The 24,924-nt window shown below is 35.5% G+C and overlaps 1 protein-coding gene across 1 annotated transcript in view; it reads right to left on the reverse strand.

Annotated features, from left to right (window-relative positions):
• DNAH7 (dynein axonemal heavy chain 7) overlaps window positions 1–24,924 on the reverse strand; it is a 235,048-nt gene that overhangs the window by 127,451 nt on the left and 82,673 nt on the right. The window contains 11 exon segments of the mRNA XM_019635602.1: window positions 148–316; window positions 1,061–1,216; window positions 3,405–3,602; window positions 5,968–6,192; window positions 7,546–7,677; window positions 10,149–10,325; window positions 10,691–10,873; window positions 12,110–12,259; window positions 14,832–15,080; window positions 19,087–19,185; window positions 22,067–22,279. Coding sequence (XP_019491147.1) covers window positions 148–316; window positions 1,061–1,216; window positions 3,405–3,602; window positions 5,968–6,192; window positions 7,546–7,677; window positions 10,149–10,325; window positions 10,691–10,873; window positions 12,110–12,259; window positions 14,832–15,080; window positions 19,087–19,185; window positions 22,067–22,279 — 1,951 coding nt within the window.

Here is a 24,924-nt window from a genome sequence, read left to right on the forward strand (position 1 = left end):
TTAGGTCACAATGTATACACATAGAAAATACACACACAAAACAATGTGACTCAAATCCTTCAATTGGGTCTCTCTTTCTCCAGCTATCTCTTTAGATAAAGCCAGAATGACTTCCAATCTTAATAATCACAAACTCAGAAAATGTACCTGGAGGTCCCATAGCACACATGATTTGAATGTCCACTAGTTTAATCACAGAACAATCTTTTAGGTCATACCAATTCCAGTGATCTAACCACTGTCTCAGTAACTCGATGGGAGGTTGAGCCCCATATACCTCCCGAGCAGGCATATTGACATCATCTACAAAGACAACCTGAGAATGACAAGAGAGGAGGTATTAGAAAATATTAACATCTTAACATAGTGTTACTGTGTAAACAATATTGAGGCAAAGAATTGGATCATTGTCTTGTAGACCTATGTGGGAAGTGATATTTTCTTTTCAAATCAAGAATAATATCCCTTAACATCCATGCTTCTAAGGAATAGGGAGACAATTTTATTACTAACCTTTATAGGTTAACAGTTTAGGACTTATTAACACTCTCATACAATTTGTTTCTCAATATGCCTTTTTTTCCCCTTGTACAACTTCAATACATTAAAATAAATGAGAAAGATGTGATGTTAAAATGATTATAACCTCTGAGTAGTGAGAGTGAAATTGAGAAGGGTGTCCTTGGTAGAGGAACACAGGTAAGTCAATTGAGCTGAGATGTTTATGGGCCTAGAAGAGCAAGCAGCAAAGGCTATGCTGAGTAAAAATGTTAATGCAAGAATTAGCAAAGTAGGCAATTTCCCCGATGAATAGTCTACTTTTAACTCAAAGGGCAATGGGCTGCTTTTAATGTCAGGTTGTCTAATGCACATACAAATATGAATACTCTTTTAGGGAAATTTCTTAATCAAAATTTGTGACACAAACAAACAACAAACAAACAAAAACAAACCATACAAAAAGATGTCCAGCCCTGGTATATCTGGTTTCCTGTTCTGACTGTAGCAATGTGCTTGAATAGGAGCAATGCTGTATAGTGTGTATAGAGACAGTGATTACCATTCTCTTGCCCAGAGGAGGACCAAAAACTCCCTTTCTTCTCTTGTCCAATTTTGACATGATAATATTCTGAGTTTGAGCTGCTGTTGTTTGTGCTGAGAAGTTAATTATCAGAGGCTTGTAGACTTCTTTATTGAGTTGATTTAAAAGGAAGTTCTATATAATAGGAAATAATAAAATGAGCCATAGATGAAATTATATTTTGACATTTCAAAATAAACACTAAACATCATTGGTGACACACTCAAATTTAAGCTTAGAGTTTCTGAATAATGTAAAGAGAGATGGAATCAATAGAAATAGTAGTTACTATGTCCATGGTGTGTGTCTATTTGTCCAGGCCCATGCTTGTAGCTTCTCTGATTTCCAAAACCACCACCTAGACTACACATTCCTGCTTAACATGAAGTCACTCAGTCATGTGGGGACTCAGAGGTTAGGAAACTTGTTTAAGGTCTCAGGGTTGGGGTAAGAATTCAGGCTGCCATTTGTCTCTCTACAAATCAATGCTCTTTTTAATACAGCTTATTATCTTTCCACTTCAATATCAAGTTATCTGATTGTAAGTTGGGAAGCTTAAATAATATAATTGTATTTTCAAAATGGAATTCACTGGAGAGTAGGCATAATTACAGTGATTCTTAATCAAGATGTTGTGTTCTACAAACCATCTTGCAGAGGAATAATGAGATAGGAAAACATTTACAATATATTAAATAGAAAAAAAGCAAATTGAAATGCAAAATGTGTTCCCTATTTTGTGAAAAGCAATATTTTTCTGCCTGGGTAGTTTATTGCCTGAGCTGAATTTGATGGAGGTACAAATGACAAAAGGCTTTAGTTTTCCCCAACCACTGCCTTTAACCATGTCAGCTCTCTATTTCCTGCCTCTTGGTATAAATCCCTTGGATAAATCCCTTAGTTTTCTATATACTTTCAGTTACTGTTTTAAAAATCCAGGTCAGGGCCGGCCGAGTGGCTCAGTTGGTTAAGAGAGTGAGCTCTGAGCAATAGGGTCGCTGGTTCAATTCTCACATGGGCCAGTGAGCTGCACCCAAGCTGAGCTGCCTCTGAGTTGCCAACAGGTGGCAGGATGGCTCAGCTGGTGAGAGTATGTACTCCTAACAACAACATTGCCAGTTTGACTCCTGCATGTGATGGTGGGCTATGCCCACCTGCAACTAAGATTGAACATGGCACCTTGAGCTGAGTGGCCGCAAGCTGCTGATGGGCGGCTGGATGGCGACTGGACTTGGAGCTGAGCTAGTTGCACCCTCCACAACTAAGATTGAAGGACAACAACTTGGCTGTTCCCCTTCCCCAATTCCCCAACACTGTTAAAGAACGAGAAACAGGTATTGTCACAAATTGGGGGAATGTGAATAGACTGGGAACCTGCAGTGGAGGAGGGACCACTGATGGCTCCTTCACTCTCCTTCACCCACTTCCCCTACCTTTCCTCTGTCCCATGGTTGGGAAAGGGGCAAAGCAAAAGGATGAGAGGCAAACGTCCTACTCCCTGACATCACTGTGGTTCTCCCTTGGCTAATGCTGCCCTGCCTGCTGTCGTGGCAAGTTTCCAAATGCTCGCTCTCAGAGAGGAGCAGATGTGCAGGCTCTTTAGGGACTCCAAAGGAGCTGTGTGGACTGCACAGTCCCCTGACATAAGGGAACTAATGGGGTTCCCTCACTGCTGTGGGCAGTCATCCAAAATGGAGTCCCGGGAAGACAAGTCCATTTGTCTTCCACATTGTCCAACGGACCCTGGGGAAACTTGCACTTACTTGCCACGCAGAGGTCTGGAGGGTGCTATTTACTATTAATTCCAGCCACTTGTCTGCCTTCAGAAATCTGAAACTAGAAATAAGAGCTACACTCAAGGGAACACAGGCTGTGTAAAGCTACTGAGATTCGGGGCTTTATCTGTTACAGCAGCTAGTATTTTCTTAACTAACACACAATGGGTATGATTCCAGAAATCATTAAGTAAAATTAGTCAGATGTACTACATACTAACCATTCAGATAGTAAATAATTTAGAAAACTAAATATCAAGTGTAATTAACTAAAACACCTGTTTCAAGGGATATAAAATTCTTCATCCTGGGCAAGCTATTTTTATTAAAATACCTAAAAAAAGGACAATAATTTAGTGATATAAAATGGCATCATATCTTTAATCAATTTTCTAAAATAAATAGGCAATTACACAAGAATTCTTTGTGGCTCCACTATCAAAACAACTGAATATTTAGAAATATTAAATCTATTGAAGTTAGTTTTAAAAATAACATTCTTAGGAATATTATGTACATTTTCATATGTAGATTTCTACAATACTTACAATAATATAAACACTCTTTCCAGTTCCCGTTGGTCCTACAAATATTGAAGGCTTTTGATGGGTGGTTAACAATTCCATTAATGCAGAGTATCGAATTGTGTCCAGAGTTGGTACAATGATTTCATTAAACATCACATCCTTAGGAATTGGAGGAACATCTGCCAATTTCTTTACCCATGGTTCCCATTTCCCTATCCCCTGTTTATAATAAATAGTCAATTAGTGAATGTTATGCTATATAATACTTTTAAAAGTTCTGTACTCCTATGCTATCATAGAAAAAAATGACAAATCAAGACCAGGAAACCTCAATATTTACACATTTGTTTTTACCCTTTAAAACATTCACCCTGATTTTTTTTTAGTTAAATTTTGTGTGATATTAAGAAAAAACTAGACTTTAATATGAATAAAAATAAAATTGCAATGTTATGATATTTTTGATGCCCTAAAACCACTTGATTATATCATCCCAAAGATCAGTTACTTTGGCCAAATGTTAGATTCTTTAATGGCATTGAGAAAAATTGGACTAATCAATGCATTAAATAGCAAAGAAATTTACTCAATAAATATTAATAAATATAGAAAAATTTATGTAGAACACCAACTACATATTGCTGGGCTTTTAGAATGGTATTTATAACATCAGCTTATCATTTCAAGTAAGATTTCTTTTTCTTTTCTTAATTGTGGTAAAAAACACCTAAAATTTACCTTCAACCATTTTTAGGTGTACAGTTAGTAATGTTAATTATATTCACATTGTTGAGCAACAGACACCTAGAACAGATAATATTTCTTAATATTATATTATTATGAATTAACATTATACTGTATCTTTGCATCCAATTAGCTGTTAACTGAAATTTTAATTTGCTATGATATTTATAACAAAAGAATTTCAAAAATATCATGTTAACTGTCTCCTTAGAAAAATACCAATGTCCGCTCCATTCTTACAGAATCAAATTCAAGTTTCTTGTCATTCAAAACACATCAGAATCCAGGCCCTTCCTTCCTTCTTCATGTGTCCTGCAACCCAGCTTCATTGATGGATCCACTGGTTTCAAACATGCCCCAGGCCCCTGGGCCTTGACATGGCACTCCTTTGGCCTATGGCGTTACATGACTATCTTCTGAAGAGGTTAGGAACTCACTGAGAGTAGCACTGTGCTTTATTCACTTTTGTGACTTCTGGCACAGTGCTATGCACATAGGAGAGATTTTCTTGAGGAGGCTGAATTCATATCAGTCTGAAAATTGTATTGCAAAAAAATTGCTAGAACTTTCTAGAACTGATGAAGAAATAATCCCCTTTCTATATTTTTAAGAATCTTTTATAACATGAATCTTTGCTACCATGTAGGAAAATTAAGAATCAGAAAACCTGGAAAGGACAGTCATTAAGAGATTGTGTAACCCTAGTAAAATCACATAATATTTCTGGGCCCCAATATCCTCAATGGTAAAATTTGAAAAATAATCCTATCTGTCCTATTTCACTGAGATGTTGGGAAACAAAATGATTGTGAAAAAGCTTAATAAACTTCAAAGTGCTCTGAAAATGTAGGGTATTATTTGTAATTTGTAATAAAATAAAATTTGCAAAATAAAAAGACAGTATCTTACAGTTGGCAGGGTGAAGAATCTCTTTTGAGGTGAGCTTGGCAATACATCTCCAGACCCACAAAAATTTAAAAATTGATACAGTAATTTATTTTCTAGGAAATTATCTTAAAGAAATAATCACATTTTTACACAATAACTTATGTACAGAATATTCACTAAAGCAGAAAACTAAGAAACAACAAAAACAGTTCAATGTCTAAGAGTAGGAAATCGTTTGAATTGATCATGGTCCATCCAGGTGATAGAAAAAAGGGAGGCTTTAGAAAAATAAGTTTATTAAAGAAACATTAGTGGGAAAGTGTTCTCTTTATTAAGAGAAAAAGAGGATATAAAACTACCATTGGGGAATATGGTGTGATACCAATTTCATTTGAACTTATACATATTTAAATAATATATATTCCTAAACTTCATCCTCAATACAGTACTTAATGGGAGCTGTTACACAAAAACAAATAAGTAAACAAACATCACCCATGTTTTACTGTCCAATCCATGTGAAAAGTGCTGGACTAACAGTAACCCATATGCGTTCCTGCAGGACTTCTTAGCATCTGTGACATGCCATGAATCTCCAAGAAGGGTCCTTAACCAGTAAGCACCTAGTGCTGGATTTGATGTCATAATGTGTAATTTTATTTAATGATACAATCGGCCCATTAGGTATTATTATTTGTTTCATTTTATCAATGAGAAAAACAAGGTTCAGGGAGATTAAATAACTAGTCCAAGGCTATACAGAAAGAAAGTGTTTTTAGTAAGACTCAGACCTCGGTGTGTCTGACTTCAAAGCCAGGGCACCTCCCTCTACTCCATGCTGTCTCTTTAAGATAAACAGCAGTGACAAGGTGGCCAGAGTCATTATGTGCTGTGTGTCTTGGAGTGGACTCTGCCAGGTTGGTAGTTGTAAATCTCATTTCAGAAACCTTACCTCAGTAACAAATTGGTAATCATAAATTGTTCCTTTTTCAGGAAACGGGACAGTCAGTGTTTTTGAAGACGTTTGTTCAGCACCACTCACTAATTTATACCTATTTCGAGTTAGTTCTGAAATTGGACCTTCCATGAGTTCTCGAAGAATCTTATTAAATTTCAACCGATCATCATCTTTACAAGAAGCACCGATGGACCATATCAATGAAAACAGAAAAATGCCCTGCATTAGAGAGATGAAAAGATAGAGCGCATTAAAGACTAGCTTTAATCTATTTTTGAAGCTTAAATTAGGTTTGCCAGATTAATATCTGTGAAAGGAAATGAATAAACTGATATATAATAGCAGGTTATCTCAGGATTTTGTAATAATTAGATTTTTTTTTAAAAACTGCATGTTTTATAAAATCTTACTATCGGAAAAAATAATACAATGCAAAGTATAAATTCTAGCCAGAGTGAAACCTTAGGATGATTAGTCTGGAAAATCACATAATATTTTAAGTATATGGCAAGACCTTGGTATTAAAAAGAACATTGAGATAACTTTTTATTATGGTATAATGGCACGTTTTAATAAGAAATAATCAACCTATAATATACATCTGTTTTAAATTTAAACTTGGATACAGTGTTTTTTAAAAGTAGAACAAGTTCACATTCTTTTATTCACCTGTTATAATAATTATCAGAGCACTGAGTGTATAACTAGAACTGCCAGCCTGCAAGCTTTCTTCTTACTAGACTCAGGCACAGGGAACAGGGTCGATGTCAAGACCAACAACTAAATGAGAAAATCTGTTTGCTTGTTTTAAAATCAAATCCCCTTTTCATGCCAATGCTAACACAGTCCTGACAACGCTCATAAAAGTTGTGGCCTCTGCTTTGACACTGTTCACCTACTCCTAGATTACTCACAGACTGCTTCTGTCTGGAAACTATTTAAAATTAAATTAAAAATTAATTTATTTCATAAAACATAAGCAACACGAATAACATATTGACTATATCAGAAGTATTACCATTAGCAATATATAACTTTTATTAAAGAATATTCAAGATCTGTTGATAATTTTATTTCTATTTTTAAAATATGTTTATAGATTATAGATTTTCTTGCTTTCCTCAACCTACATATATATTTATACATACACATGCACATATATATATTTTTAAACATTTATACCTCATGAAAAAGAGAAGATAATTAAGGAACAAAAATCAACGAATTATTATGATTTAGCAATTGAAGGGGAGGTGAATCTCCTTATGAAATGGTCATTGATGTTTTGGGAAGTGGTAATTTCTGAGGCTGATCTAATGACCCACGATTTCAGTAGCAGATCTAAGGTCATCGGGTTCCACCCAAACCTCATGATGCAAAGGAACTGCCAAGCCAGGGACTTCCCTACCAGCAGCTGGTATTTGGGGCCTGATTGTTCCTCACTGTTCAGCTACCACCCATTCATTGTCTAGCCCCCAATTCCAGAAGGAAAATGAGTTTCATGAACTAGGACATATTGGGGAAAGCAATCCATGTCTTTCTATTGCAAGATTCAAAGGCAATGGACCTTACCTCAATTAAAGAGTAAGCCTCTCCATCATTTCTTTCTCTCACTTTGGCTTCATCAACAAAGTCATCCATAAAACAGTCTATTAAATTCATTAAGGATCGGACTAAGTTTGTATCTGAAGTAGGAGATAATTCCTAAAACAAACAAACAAAAACAGAGAAAAAAAGCCTATAAAACAAATTAATTTAAACAAGGCACTAATTAAAATAGCATCAACTAATATTTATTGGACTCATTTGGTTCTAACAGCCATAGTATATATGAAAAGGGACTAACTGTTATAATTCTAGCTATATAGGTGGGAAGATTGAGGCACACATTAACGGAGGCAGCTGTAAATATCATATGAAGGTAGTGTGTGCTCTTTAATCACTCTTCCACTGAATCTCAAATTTTAAACATTTACTGGTACATGATTAATTGATTTCATCAAAGACACAGATTCTATGTGATACCAATTTTATAAACAAAAACTAAAAATTCTTTCAGAGAAGGCAATTAATTTGCTTATCTAAAATGCTTAATAAATAAAAGCCTATTTTAAGACATCTTTATAAGCTACTGCAATACTCATAATAAACTCATTCCTATGAAATATATTTTCAGGTCTTGAAGAACACAAACATTGATAAGAGTGCTGTAGATATTGTACACTTTCTTGAGTCTCACTACGACAGTTTATAAAATAAATGAAGTAACGTCTACAGTTCTTAGAACCATGCAACACGCAGAAAGTTGTCAACAAACATTTGCCTTCTTTTCTCCATGCTCTCCTCCAACCTTTAGAATTGTATTGCTTCATGGCAACAGGTAAAAATTACCCCTCTGAGATGGACTCTCTGAAGATGAGAAGCAGCTGACGTCATATTCAGCCACAGTCCCAGTAGAAGCGGGCAGAAATGACAACTGAGTTGTAGATTGAGGATGGAGCTAAGTGTCACTGACGCAACACTAAACTACGAATCGTTATTACCACAAGTAAGACAGATACTTATTACTACATCGTAAATAACAGGCATTCATGATTTCTTCAAGATATGACAAAAATGAATAGTACATTTCAGAAAGCTTGCACTAAAAATGGGTCTTTTTCTGTTTTGCTATTGTAAGGGTAAGTTTCAGTCATATGGAAAATTCATTTACTTGGAATATCTACATTCTCTGACAATGTCAAAAGACAAAAAAATCAAACCCTATACCTTATGTTATGACGTCCCTCGACGGATACATGTTTGTTTTTGAAATATGTTTACTTCATATCTACAACAAATTTCAGGGTTTTTGGGGTTTTTTTACAGCCAAGCTTCTTGAAAGAGCAGCTTATACTCACTGTCATGCCAGTATCTCCACATTCCTCAACCAACGGCCCTGGCGTGGCCTTGTGTCTCCCCTAAACGTACCTGGGACAGGGTTCCCCCATGACCTATCTTCTCAGATGCCAAATCCAAAAGCCATGAGCCAATCCTTTCCTGCCTTGACCTCTTAGTAGTTTCTCATAGTACTGACTACTTGCTTCTTACAATGTTCTCCCTCCTCCCAAATTGCGGTGCGCCCTGGATTCTGTCCTTTGCTCTCTTCTCTTTTTCCCTCTGCGTTTTCCCTTTGGGTAATCTCCATTACTGTGGTTTTAAACTTTACTCTCCAGACCCGTACCTGGAGTCAAACTTCTACCTCAAGCTTTTCTGTTATATTTCCAACAGCAGTGGAAATACCAGTCCCGTGTCTGTCTATTTGTTCCAGAGCCAAAGTCATCCTAAAACACCTTTGATCTGCATCTCTCAAAGCAGAAATTAAGCATATGTCCCTGACGATTTCCAGCTGGAGAGGGTGTAAGAGCCTTGCTGGAACTCCATCCACCAAGTCTCTGGGGGCAGATTTCCATTCATTCTGTTGCTTCTCTACCTTCTCTCTTTCCCCTTACCACAACTACCCAGGGTGTATGGAAAGAAAGAAAAAACGGATTTGCCTACTTTAGGACTTCTTTCAATCCTTCTACCAGGGACTGACTTCCCTCCCTGTTCCAGTTTTTCTAGCTGTTGACAGTAATCCCTAAACAATTAGATGCACCATGCTACATATAGCGAGTTTCTCACTTAGTGTGCCTTAAGCAGTAATGTGTGTTCTTCCATTATCATCCACTATCCAGTTCTTTAGATGTCACAAATGAGATTACTTTAAAAAATTGTCCATTTTCTGATTACAAATTAATATATATTTATTCTAGGAACTTTGGAAAATAAAGAAAATTATAAAAGTAGAAACTATTTAAAATATAATGGCCCATCAGAAATGACAGATAACATTCTAGGACATTTTCACCAGATGTCATTAAGTGGGCCTTTGGGTTTTTTTTAGGGAGAGAAAAGATAAGTGCCCATACATTTTCTCAAACCCAAAGACACTTCACTTAAAATATTTTTGGAGGAGTAATTATATGAACTAGTATTGCTTTACTTTAACTATAAAAAAAAGTTTTACTCAAACCAGTTAAAAAGTTATTTTTAATATCTGGTGGTTGACAACAAAAACACACTAAAATTGACATATTTGGCTAATTTGGCTTTTCTATTTATTTTTAAAATCTTAACATTCCCATCCCTCTTACCTTTGTGTGCTTTCTAATAAATTCAACAGAAACAGGGACCATTCTGTCAAATAAGCTTATTATAAATTCCTTCTGAGTAACACTGACCAAGGCAGGTAAGAGGTTTATCCAAGACATCATCAGTGGTCTCCAGCCTAACATGTGAGGTTCCATGTAAATCATACCACACCTGGAAACCTGGAAAAACAATAAGTGTTTACTATTGAGGTGATGCTTATAAAAGAAATATGACTTGGTACATCCGTTTCTTACAATCTTCAGAAAACTCTAGAAAAAAAAAAGCTTAATTTTATATAATTTCATGATCTAAATTTTGGCACATGACTTTACCAAATGGTCCTAGACAATGAGGAAAAAAAAACCCTGGCTCTTAAATTTGTCAAGGTATGTCAACAGATACATCTGCTCTTGCAGAATCACAGATAGCTGTTAAAATGAATTCTACGAATACTTTTCATTTAAAGTCAAAGTTACTCAGTAATAAAAGCATTTATAACATGTTAAATTTATAATTTGAAATGATGTCAAAACAGAGAACTTACAGTGGCAGGAGAAGCAACTTCCAGATCCATTGGTTCAAAAATAAGATTCATTTGTGGTGACATCTGAATGATCTCCCCGCTCATCAGACACAGCTTTTTGTTGTCATCCAGCACAGTATTCATATTCTCAATCCATACTGCATCCACTGGTCCATCAAAAACTAACCATTTCCTATCTGGTGTCTAGTTTATGCATATGGTGAATACAGGACAAAAATGTAATAATGATAATGTAAGGAAACAGTTCAATAACATTTCAAAATTTAAAATGTAACTCTCTTAAAACTAATTTCACCATGAAAATGCAAAGGTACCTTTTGAATAAAGGATATAGATAGATATATAGACAGATATAGATATGGACTTGTGAAGTTACAGCAATAGTCCCAGACCTCTGTCTGCCTCACCTGTGCCTTAGGATTACTTGTATCCTTGAAATCACTAGTAAAGCCTGATGTTGGGCAAGGTGTCTCCCCCATGAGAGTCTATCCTTATGTTAACTCATTGTCAAAGGTCCTTCAGCCAATAAGAGCAGAGCTGAGATTTGATGTTTTTCTATTATCACACTGACTCATGAGTCATGATTAACTGGGTCCTCACGTGGGTAACGAGCACCAAATTTAGGATGTGTGACAGTCAGAATAAAGGAAACATGCAATCTGTTTATTAATTTCTTTTAAATAAATGTCTCTAGCCTAGGCCTCTTTTTCCTGAAGACCAGCCTTAGCCAGCTGTCTACCATATGATCACACTATGGAGAGCCTGCTAACATATGGCAACCAAGTAGCCATTTATTGGTTTGTGAACTCTTTTTATAAGAGTGGGCACCAACCACTTGTTAGAATAAGCAGAATAAGCCAGGAGTAGGAACCTCCTTCCATTCACAGAGGTCAACAGCTGGCACGTCCCTGACCTCTTCTGCTTTCCACAGGCAGCCCATTCTCTTCCTAACACACTAGAGGGGAAGTGTTGGAACTTTAAAACATCATTTTGTAGAGGCCTGCAATTTCTTCTCTAAACACGGGAGCATATCTAACAGTTAGTGGGGTGGGAGCCACAGCAGCCCTGCAGCAGGGCGAAGGAACATTACAGAAGGATCAGAGGGAGCACGTCATTCAGAGGCTCTCCTTCCCAGATCCTTTAGCCTGAAAACAGAGAACCAGAAATATGTTCCTCTGCCCTTTCTTCTCTGGCCCTCCCTCTGTGCCCACCAGGGCAAAGGTGCCTGCCCCGTGGTCTCCGGCACTTTTGTAGGTTCTTCACAGTAACACTGCCAGACTATCCAGTAATGCGTTTTAAAGAAATTATCTTGAGCTAAAAATATAAATGTCTGTTTGAAAGAACTGAAAAAAATCAGAAATTGATGAGAAGGAAATATCACAGTTTTCCTAAAACGCATGTAAAAGTGTTAGTACTTACCACTGAAGAAGCAAATGCTCGGAAACTGACAGCAAGGATCCCATCGGACCACTCGTGGGATACTAAATCAAACTGGCCGTACAGCTGGCCCATGGTGACAGACTTAGGATTTAACACAGTGATTTGAACCTTATTTTCTTCCATTAACCCCTTAATGGGAAAAGAAAACCAATCGCTCAATCAACCATTTATTTATTTAGAAGAATGCTGTCTTTATTCATAGAAAACATGATTGTGTATCTAGAAAATCCCAAAGGTCCTCCAAAGAAACTACCAGAAGTAAGGAGTCAATTTTAACAAGGCTCCAGCATATAAGGTCAACATGTAAAAACTGATTCTATTTTATATATAATGCCAATGAGTAATTGAAAAACAAAAAGTTTAAAATACCATTTACACTAGTATTTAAAATCTCATAAAATACTTAGGAATAAATTAGCAAATGTTGTGCACGATTAATAATTCTAAAACTACAACATGGGAGTTGGCAACTTTTTTGGTAAAGGGTCAGGTAGTAAATAATTATAGATTTTGCAGGTTATATGTGATCTGTGACATATTTTTTTTGCTTTTCTTTTTTTTTTTTAAAGCTTAAAGAATGTTAACATCATTATAAAAACAGACTTTGGGCTGAACTTGGCCCATGGGCTATAATTGGCTGACTCCTGCTACAAAACATTCTCTGAGAGAAATATCAAAATATCTAAATATAAGGAAATATGTACCATTCTCACTAAGTGGAAAAATTGATACTGGTAAGTTGACCATTTCAACCAGAATCCTGGAAGCTGGTGTATGGAATTATTACAAGAGATGTTAATACCCTTGGGCCGTAGGATGCTTTTGTTTGTAAATAATACATTTTATTTTTTAAGAGTAGTTGTAGGTTTAGAGAAAAATTGAGCAGAAAGTATAGAGAGTCACATATACTTCCCTCTTTCTTCACCCCTAGATTCCCTGACTATTAAGGCCTTGCATTGGTGCAGTATATTGTTATGACTGATGAACTGATACTGATACATTATTATTAGTAACTAAAGTCCATGGTTTACATTTAGGGTTCATTCTTTGCATTGTACTCTATGGGTTTTGCCAAATGCAGAATGTCATCTATCCACCATCACAGTATCATACAGAATAGTTTCACTGCCCTAAAATCTCCTGTGCTCTACCTATTCATAATCATTTCTTTTTTATATATAATAACATAACAAGTTCAACTCTTCCCAACACTGCCTGCTGTCTGCCACCCCCAGAGCTTGGGACACAAACTACCAAACTGAAGAAAAGATGTGGAAATAATAATATTAAGCAGTAATACAAATTCAAGGTCTTTGCTTATTGCCTGTGCNGGGTGGGGGTGGGGATAACAATGTGTCTTCCTAAATTCAGAAAAATCTGTCATCTTCTATGTCAGAATAAAGTTGCTGCCACCAAAGCAAGGTTTTTGTCCCAAATGCAGCAAGGCTAGTGTCAAGCTATAGCTTGCAAACAGTGGCTATGGAGGCGTTCCCCTTTTAAGTCACCATAATGTCACTTAGATTTTCCTGGTAATGAACCATTTTAATCTTTATAATTGGACCAGAGTACATGCTCATACCTTCAGTTTCTTTAATCTTTGAGGGGCGCTACATTTGGCTCTTTTAGAGACATGTATATATATATATTTTTTTTTTTTACATAGCAAAAGCAATTAGTCAGTTTAACAATAAAATAACAACAAAAAATACTAACAAGCAAAAATCAAGAAAAGGAAGGCAGGATGGCAGGAAGGCCAGAAGGGTAAAGGCAAAGGACAGGAAAGGAAGAACGAAAGTAGTGTGAAAGTATAAAAGTAGAGGAAACAGACAACAGAAATAAGTAGCATATCAGTATTCTGATAATAAATATAAACAAATTTAAATTCCCCTGTGAAAAGATAAAGACCATCAAATTGAGGAAAATAAAAGTCAAACTATTTACTCTCCATAAAAAGTAAATCACAGCAACACCAGTTACAATGAAGGACATGGGTAAATATATATGCAAGGAGAAAACAGGGGTTGCGATATTGAAATTAGATGCAGGCGATCCAAGGCAAATAACAGGAGAGACTCCACAATGAACATATAATGATCATAAATCCCATATAGGCTACAAACACCGAAATACGTGAAGCAAAAACTATTCAAAACACAAGATGTAGACAGAAATGCAATATTAGTTGGAGAACTTAAAACAGTCTCATTTCTTTAGCATATCAAAGTAGACTAAACTGTGATGTACAATATAGGAATTTTGAATAGTGTGATGCTAATTTTTTGTTATATATGCACATATACATATATAACACACACACATTTTAATTCAACATCACTAGCAGCCAGTAACAGAAGTTTGCATTACAAATCTGACCACAAATCTAAATACTCTCCTAAAAGTATGAAAACAAAACTGTCAGGTTTTTTCATCTTTCCAGGCATTTTTCTGCACTGAACATGTGTTACCTTTATAATTAAACATTTTTTAAAATCAAAGTAGAAGGTTGAGAGACAAATATGTGGCATACCCTTATATGCTGAACTTCCTACTTGCTTCATATTACTTTTCTACTTTTATTTTCTCTTTGACTCATTATTTTTCATGATTTTATGTTTCTGCATTAAAGTATCTTTTAAAATGACCATACATCTATTTTCCACAAAGCTGATTATAAATAAATTACTGCATTAATTAGACTTACCTTTTCACATATATCATTTAGTGCTCCAGCTAAGACGCGGTATGCACTGGTTTTCCCTCCAAACGGTTCTCCAACAATCATAAAACCATGACGCACAATCATCATTTCATATATTTGGAGAATCTTCTCAGAAAATAATTTGGTCATTTGCAAATTCATGCTGTCACAGGTGTCTTTGATAGCTACCAGCAAATCATTGTAATCTGGTTTTGGCAACTTCACCCCAGGAAACAAATCTGAAGTAATTCCCTGACGATAGATGATTTGAGGATTTATATTACATATTATACATTCTCCCTCTCTCTCTCTCTCTCTCTCTCTCTCTCTCTCTCTCTCTCTCTCTCCCCACACACACACACATACATACATACACATTTATATACACATATACACATATATACAAATATACACACATATACATCTATGCATATACACACACACACATAAACATGGTAAAATGTCTCATCCTCGTATTTAACACTGATGGAAATAGAGTCATTAAATAATAGTTCAACAGCATTTTCACAGATTTACAGAAGTATGATTGACATACAATAAACTGTACATATTTAAAGTGTACAATTGGGTAAGTGAAACTCTCGACTCAGTCAAGATAATCAACGTATCACTCCCAAAAGCTTCCTCTTGGCCTTTTGTAGTCCTCCTTCCCTCCTCTCCTTACTGCCTCCTCTCTCCATCTCCAGGTGACAACTCATTTGCTTTCTGTTACTATTTTTATTTGCATTGTCTAGAATTTAATACAGATAATACACTATGTATATACGTATTATACACTTTTTTTGGTCTGACTTCTTTCACTCCAAATAAAGGTTTGCAGATGCACACACATCTCAGCATGTATCAACAGTTCAGTGTACTGAAGTACTCCATTGTATTGAAGTGCTGCAGTTTTCAAATCCATTCCCCCGGTTGATGGACATTTTCATTGTTTCCAGTTTGAGGTACTACAAATGAAGCTGCTATGAACATTTGGGTAGAAGTCTTTTTATGGACAAATGCATTCATTTTTCTTGGGTGAATAGCAAAGAGTGGAATACCTGAATAATATGGTGGGCATGTGTTTAACATTTTAAAAAATTGCCTGCTTTCCAAAGCAGTTATATTATTTTACATTCCACCGGGAACATATGAAAGTTCCAATATTTGGAATGAGCAGTCTTTTTCATTTGAGCCACATCAATAGGTATGTAAGAGTACCTTATTGTAGCTTCAATTTGCATTTCCCAAAGATTAACATTTTTGCATGTACTTATTTGCCATATGCATATCTTTTTTAGTAAAGGTCTGTTCAAATCTTTTGCCTATTTTTAATTGGTTTATTTTCTTAATGGTAAGTTTTGACCATTCTTTAAATATTACACATTCAGGTCCTCCATAATACATCTAATTTACAAATATTTTTTTCCTACTCTCTAACTTGTAGTCACTCTCTTACCAGTGTCTTTCAAAGAGCAAACTTTTTTAATTTTGATGAGTCTATTTTATCAATTTATTGTTTTACGTTTTGTGCTTTTGGTGTCGAATTTAAGAAATTTTTGCCTAACCCAAAGTCACAGAAATTTCTCCTGTTTCCTTCTGGGAATTTTACAGTTTTACAATGTGTTTAAGTTAAACAGTTAGAGGATGAACTGAACACTGTGATTTCAAGGCTAATTATAAAGACAATGTCATATTGTTATAAAGATAGACAAATACATCAATGAAACAGAATAGGGAGTCCAGAAATAGACTCACACACATGTGAACAACTCATTCTCAACAAAGGCACAAAAGCAATTCAGTAGGCAAGAGATAATAAGATAGTCTTCAACAAGTGATGCTGTAATATCTGGATTTGCCAAAGCAATGAACTTCGATCCCTATGTCATACCATATACAAATATTAGTTTGATGGTATTTTAATCATTGTAGTGGGTAGTATTTTAATCAGCTAGTGTTCTTCAAAACTTCATGTTCACCTGAAACTGCAGAATGTTACCTTGTTTGGGAAGAAGATCTTTGCAGATGTAATTAGATAAGTTAAGATGAGGTCACACTGGGCCCTAAATCCAGTGACTGGCATTCTTACACAGAAGGGGAAGGTTCAGACACAAAGGGAGCCAGGGCAGAAGGCCATGTAATGATGGAGGCAGAGACTGGAGTGATACCAAGCCAAGACAAGCCCAGGAACGACAAGAATGGCCAGTAGCCGCCAGAAGCTAAAAACAGGCAAGGAAGGACTCTTTCCTAGAGCCTTCGGAGAAAACCTACATCTTGATTTCAGACCTGTGGCCTCTAGAATTATGAGAGAATAACTTCATGTTGTCTAAGGCACCAAGTGTGTGGTACTTTGTTATGGCAGCTTTAAGAAACTAATACAATCGTACAATGTATGATTGGAACACTTATAATTCCATATTTAGTGTATATGAACATATAAAGTTCATTGCAAGCTCTAAGAAACGTTCCTTTACAAATTGCTAAGGCAATTTTATAAGCATCACAGCACCCTATGTGAGAAATATGACTATTGTTTTTACTCTGAAGATTAAAGTAAAAATTTAGATAAGCTTAACATGGAAGCATACAGTTGAGCTACAGTTTGGAATTTAGGAATTTCAAGCTCAGTTATTCCTAAATTTAATTCTTTAAATGCTATTATAGAGAAACCGCTCCTAATTCATCAAAGTAGTAAGTTTCTTTTGGGCAAAGGTGAGAAAAAGGCAATGGTAGAATGGTTAAGAGCACCCTGCAGCCTGACTGTGTGGTTGGAACTGGCCCCAGTCCCTTATGTACCAGGATCAATACAAGTCCTTATCATTTTTATGCCTGAGGGACACCATCTGTAACACTGGGTAATGATAGCACCTGCCCTCTTGGGTCGTCGTGAACATTAATAAATTACTATCTCTAAAGCTCTTAGAATAGTGTCCAGTCCATAGTAAGTGCATGGTGTTTTCTAAATTTAAAAACATCTTCTCAAATTGCTAATGGCTAACTTTGAAAGGAGCAGTTATCTCTAGAACACACCTGGCATTCAGTGGTTCTCAACCAAGACCAGTTCCCCCACTCTCCTGCCAGGTGGAGTTGGAAATATACAGAGTTGCCCTTCTGGTTGTCACAATGGAAGAAGTCTAGAGACACTGGGGGATGGGTGGAAGTGGGGATGCCAAACATTCTGCAGTATAAGGGACAGTCTCTCACAACAAGGAACTGTCTTAATTGAAAATGCCAATCATGCCTCCATTTGGGAAACACTACTCAATAAATGCCCGCTGAATGAAAGCTCAACTGCATGAGAATATATCTAGTGAGGTATATTTCCACTTTATAAAAATAGAGATTTTACTCTGGGAAAATCTGTACAGAGTACTAGTACCCAAGAAACTGAAGGAAAACTTTAGGACTAAACTATGTTCCACTCCTTGTAGCTTTGCTCTATGAAATATTTGTACTGCAAGCTCTGAATGCTAAGGAAAGCTATCAGAATGACGCAATGTGGTTGCTATGGATGGCTAACAACACAGGGCCACACAACAGTGGCACAGCCACTCCCCCCCTCCCCATGACAGCCGTAACAACCTCAGTCCTTACACACTGGAAGTTAACAGCCTGTACTTTAAGGCAGCACAAGTCAGTGCAACATCTAACATTTGTCGGGAGCCCATGGCCCCCCAATTTCTTCTACCTGAGAGGGGAGAAAAGACTGGCATCAAATGATAAGATAGACACTTCAACTGTCATCCAAATACTCCTTTTCAATTACTTATAATCTAATTTTAAAAACATAACAAGATTATAAAGCTTAGTTCTTATTTTAAATTATCCTGAAAAAAACAATTTCATAAAAGCCATTGCACTCTTTTAAAGAAATTAAGCTTATTTATTTTTTTATTTCTTCAATTATTAATTTAACATTTACCAAGTAACTACTCTGTATTAGACTGATTACTTGCTTCAAGGAACCTACATTCTAGTGTAATTTATAAGCAAACATATTTTGTAACTTTTGTGTGCTCATATTCTGCAGTAAAAAAAAAAAGTACTATTTTAAAATCCCAAGTTGTTGAAAGTCATCTGGAGCAACAAAGCAAGCTAAACATACTTCAAATAAAACATGGCATGATCTATGTTTCTCTATGTCATATCATTGTTTTCTACAGTGCAAGTTTTTCCTAGGGAGTTGCAAACTTAGACATTTGATAAATACATGATTATAAGAGTTTTGATACATTGGAATAATAAATATTCTTACCTCAAAGAGTGGTAAATCATGGGACAAAAATTTTGGCAGATTTACATCAATAATAGATCTGAGCAGCAAAATTTCTTCATTTTCATTTGGATATTTCAGCTAAAAGAAAATATACTTATGATGATACCTGCATGCATTAACTGCCCCCTCTCCATATTCAAACACACACACAAGCACGCAGGCCCCAGAGGCAATTTCATCCCCTGCAAAATTGCTGTTGTAATTTATTTTCATTTAATTGGATTGTTACTGACACTTATACTTGTTGAATTCTCTACTAGTCTATCATGAAAACCTAGGTTGAACTCTACCTTTTCACAGATGCTTCTGGTAAAAGCTATTAGCTATGAATTCAATATAGTTTGGGAGCTGCCTCTGTTTTGGGTAAGACCTTGCTTGCCTTATGCATCCAAGACCAGCAGTGGGTTGGTTAAGTGGAACTAATCACTAAAAGTGGGCAATCACTTCTAAAAGATGCATTTAAATTTAAAAATATAAACATTCACTCATTTGCCCATATTTTGATGTCAAGGTTTTTTCTTTGAATGTAAGCGTTCTAAGCCATTTTTCTTGTAAAATAATACACCAATAATACATCATTTGCTCCATCCAGTTTTGTGCTGTTCTGGTTTGTTTTGTTTTTTAAAGGGGATCATGCTTTTCAAAGATACTTGTGAGACAATCTAAGTGTAGCATTCATATCAATTTTTAAGGTTTTTTTTTAGTCTTATGTACCGTATTTCCCCATGTATAAGACGCACCCATTTTTGAAAAGTTTGGGGTCTAAAAACTGGGTGTGTCTTATACAATGATTGCAGTTTTTTTTTTACTTGCATTTCCTGCTTTTTTCGCGCTTGTTTTCGCGCTCATACAGCCACTGTATAAGACGCACCCAGTTTTTAGACCCCAAATTTTTTGAAAAAGGGTGCATCTTATACATGGGGAAATACAGTACCTTTCTACCCACACCTAATTCAAATTCAGTTTTTTAGCATTTCACTTTACTGAGTCTTTCTTAAACCATGAACTTTAGTTTTCTTAAAAACAAAACTCTTCTCTTCATGCTTATATATCATCAGTTTCCTCAACATTTCATTAAATAGCATAATAGCAATAGCAGTTCTGACTGGCTTCAGAAAGTCTCAGGAAACTGACTCTGAGTAAGGAACGCAGCTCATCTAATACAGGTGGGAAGGAAGAGCCCTTTGCGGCCCGCCAGCTGCGTGCTCAGTGTGGGTGTGTGTTCCACAGAGTGGAGATGGCTGTTCATGCATTAAGTCACTGAAGTAGAGGGTGTTTCAGAAAACTCACATTAAATTCCAAAACATATGTGGTAAACCCAGTTTACTAAAAATCTGGTTGAACTCTGAACTTGCTGCTCATGCCCATAATAATGTTCACATAATTCACAAAATAATCTGAACTTGGAATTATTTTTCCCAACTTCAATACCTTACTCAACATCTCCCTCCAAACTGTCTCCTATCACCAAGCTTTGAATTTTCCAGAACTCTCTTCCTTTCCTCTAGAATCTTTCTGCCTAATAAATTCCATGTTCCTACTTAACTTTGTAAGGCTGTAACCTCACAAAGTGAGTGATGCCTGGCAGTCAAGTTCAGCTGTCTCTGAATCTCCAGAGCCCCCAGTGGCAAAGCTAGTTCTGCTCACATGAACTTTGCCTTTGGATCAGTCTAACCACACATAAATTAGAAGGTGTTGAAAGTTTATTTTGTTATTTCAGAGGCTATTATTATAAAGCAAATGTTTTCATTGTTTCTTGATATAATAGAAACAAGTTTCAAAATATTCAAGGCAACACATTTAACAAAATTATAATATCTTTTGACAAAGAATGATAGGATTCATTTGCAGGATTCATTTGCTGTGTAACTTTAGTAGCTCAAGTCCATAGTCAAGATGTCACTGATGACATAAACTAGGACAAGCTTTACCTTTCCCATTATCTGACCACAATGTAATCATGACATGCCAGGCTAATAAAAATTATTGCTTCTAGTTGCATTTATTTATTGCAAAAACCAATAACAAGTTAGGCTAACATGAAATAGAATATCACCACTATATATTAGCATTCTGGGTAACATTATTATAAGAGATAAAAATACATATCATTGTTCTTAATTATGTAGGATATATTTTAAAATTTTTATCTTCTACAAATCATGAACATGAAAATTTTATAAACTCCAAGGTCACATTTTGCATTTTGCTATTAAGTTTAGCCTATCTTTCTTGTTTTCATAAAGAGCTAATGTACAGTTATATTTCATGGCCCCATAAAACACTTCCAATGCACAGTTACCCAAGTCTTAAAACATTCGGGGTTTTCATCTATATAGCTACGACTTATACCATTTTAAAATGCAAACATTATATTGCAAATCTATATAGCTGTAGTTAGCTGCAATTATGTAATTATACTGACAGTGTTTAGGGATTTCTGTGTGTATTGATTAATTATACATTATTTCCTTTAAAACTATACATGTTCGTGTAGACTGAAAGACTCCAAAACATTTCTCAGCAACAAGGAATTTTATTCCTTGGTAGTAACTACTTTTGTATATTTAAAATTATGGAACAGAACTTAAATCACTAAAAATTACATCTCTTTTTTTTTAATTAAAGTTTATCGGGGTGACAATTGTTAGTAAAGTTACATAGGTTTCAGGTGTACAATTCTGTAATACATTATCTATATATTACATTGTGCATTCACCACCCAAAGTCAGTTCTCTTTCCATCACCATATATTTAATCCCTTTCACCCTCATCTAAGGTTTTACAAACCATAAAATATCCTTTTTTGTGTGCAAATAATCAATTTTTTAGTATAATAATTGATTTTCTTTTTTTTTCCAGTTGATGAAACCAATTAGTTATTGGAGCTCTGTGAAGACTCATGGTCCTGAGACTTACAAATAGGAAACTGATGAGTAAAAACCAACTGAGTCTCTACCTTTAGATTCCCAGCAGCAGTGAGCACTGACTTCACAGCTCTCATTCCATAGTCATAGTGATGCTGCGATGACAACTGCTCTGAACACAAGCGATAAGTAGCCACAATTTTTACTGACAGTGGCCGAGCTGTGACAAACCCACAAGAGTACAGGACTATTTCAGCAATCATGGCGTAGTCGGGTACCATCATTGCTACTGTCCGAAAGAGAGCCTGTGGGAGTGGAGAAAAATGTGCTTTTCAAAAGGCCATCATTAAGGTAACCCTACTTTTAATTTCATAACATGTTACAGTTTTATAGCTTTTCAGCAGTATTTCATTACAATGTCCAAATTATATAGGCAAAAACAATTTAAAAAATTGACTTCTTGTGATTGTTAATATTATAAATTTATCATTAATTTTTTATATAAGCATTTTTCCTCAAATTTTGTTTTAAGAACACCTTCAAATTTCTATCATACTTAGATCTTGGGTGTGTTATTAATTCACGTAAGTGTTAAAGTACAATTATGTTCTATTCTTCCGGGGAGGCGAGCTGTTATAGGGAATAAGCATCAGACTGCGGCGATGTCCAAAAGCTGGACTTCTCATCAGGACTGGTGAGAGGGCACCTGGATTGAGAGACCGCGCTTCAAGTGAGGCTCTCCAGGTATTTAGTTAATTGTATAATTTGGAGTTAATTGGGTATTCCCTAATAACAAGGCTGCATCAGATATAGATATATTTTTAGATATTAACGTTTTTGAGTCTGCAATCACCACATCTGTCTTTCACCAAGCAAAATAAAGGGGGAAAATGGAAATAAGACATGGATGATAATTATTAGAGATAAATCAATTTTTGAAATTCTAAAGATTGTTTTCATGGCATTTTAAATATTGTGGGACAAATAAATGTTATGTGATAGCAAGTAAATAGAAAACTGAATCGATTTTAAAAGAATAAATAAGAAAATTTAAGTTTAGAATGGTGGTATGTGTCAGGACTTACTTCAATAGCTCAGGCATGAAAACATGACATTCTTATATTATAGACGGAAACAAAGCAATATTCTAGAAAAATGACAATAGTATTCAGAGAGTGAATGACAATTATAATGAATTACAGATAGCCTGTAAATACCTTCTGGGAATTCGTTGAATTACCAAAAACACAAGGCAGATAGAAAATTAGAACATCTTGTTTAAGTGATCTGATATGACTCTTCCAAATTGAGAACAAATAAGAGATTTGCATTAAACAAGATCCTTTCAATGTGTTTTTTGAATTACTAGCTAGAGGCCTTAGTACTGCTATGTTATCATTAAGATTACCACTAAAGAAAGAAGGAATAAAATGTTAAAAATATATAGCTTGAATAAATAGCTTGGAACAGAGACGTTTAAGCAAACGTTCTAACCACTACATACTTGAGGAAAAAATAATACAAGAGAATTACTATACAGATGGTGCCTCTTTTAAAGGGTAAGTTCTCAACAACTTTTTTTTTAATGAATAAAAGAGAAAATGAATGAATGAACAAATCAGTCAGTCTGTCCATGGCTAGGTTATCATAAAACAGTCTTTCTACAATAGTACAAATTGTTACTAGTTTGGGTTCAACATCCAGGTCTGTGTGTTGTAGGTTTCACCCTGACTATCCTCAGATCTATCACAAATTCCTATTCACATTCTCTCAGCACAATTAGCAATGTGGTTGTGGAACACCATGAAACAGACATATCGCTGGCTGGGAGAAGGAAAATAGAGCAAGGTAAAGAAGTTTCAATAGGTTATCATGATGTTGCATTTAATAGAATTCCTCCATCAAAGATTTAACACTGGGTCTTATTTATCACAGAGAAAAACATCTGATTGAAATATTTTTTTAGGCCTCAACTGTTATGGTGGTGGATGATCTAATTCAATGGTTCTTAAGCAAAGCGCATGACATACTAATATGATACGGTTTGATTTGAAACATCAGAAGTAATTTGTTAGTAATAGCAATAAGTTCAAGGATAATTTGTACTGTTTAGAAAAATTAAATTGGATTCTAGCTTTGCCAATGACATACTTTCTTGAATGTAAATAAATAAATAAAGAAGAGGGGATGCTAGATCCAGATAACATGCCAGGGCTTGAATACATTCCAGTACATGTAGTCAATGTGAGCATTATCCTCCATGTGTATCTCAGCAGAAATGAATGTTCAAGAATAATTATTTATTGTTTCTGCCCTATTTGGTGGAAGAAGGGTGGTACATAAGGAAGTGTGTACAATTCCTAGTGTATGCATTCGAAGGATTGCATATTGGGTATAATAAAAAGGGAAGAAAAGACCTCAAGCAATACTTCTTACCATTTCTTTCTTAAGGATTGGAAATAGGTTTCATAAATACTGTGACCTGTTCAGGAAAAAGCTAGGTTTTAGTTAAGTGAAACGAAGGATTCAGGATCAGTTTCACTTTTTACTTCTGTGCTACTATGGTGTTTCATCCTACATACTCTCTGGAAAGCTATATATCAGGTTATTGGCTTTCTGACACTGGAAGAGCTGGAATATGCCTATTTTACCAGGGTTTCTAACACTTAACTATTCTGAAATGATTATTGAGTATTGATTCTTCAGAATAGCTTCAATATAAAATACAGCTTCTCTAAAGTGGAGATGTGTTTAAGAAATTGCTCCACTATGCAGTTTTCATCTAGATCAGCGGTTCTCAACTTGTGGGTCGCGACCCCTTTGGGGGTCGAACGACCCTTCCACAGGGGTCGCCTAAGCCCATTAGAAAACAAAAAGATATTTACATTACAATTCATAACAGTAGCAAAATTACAGTTATAGAGTAGCAACGAAAATAATTTGATGGTTG

This window comes from Hipposideros armiger, unplaced genomic scaffold (assembly GCF_001890085.2).
Source record: "Hipposideros armiger isolate ML-2016 unplaced genomic scaffold, ASM189008v1 scaffold_23, whole genome shotgun sequence".
NCBI classification, from domain to species: Eukaryota; Metazoa; Chordata; class Mammalia; order Chiroptera; family Hipposideridae; genus Hipposideros; species Hipposideros armiger.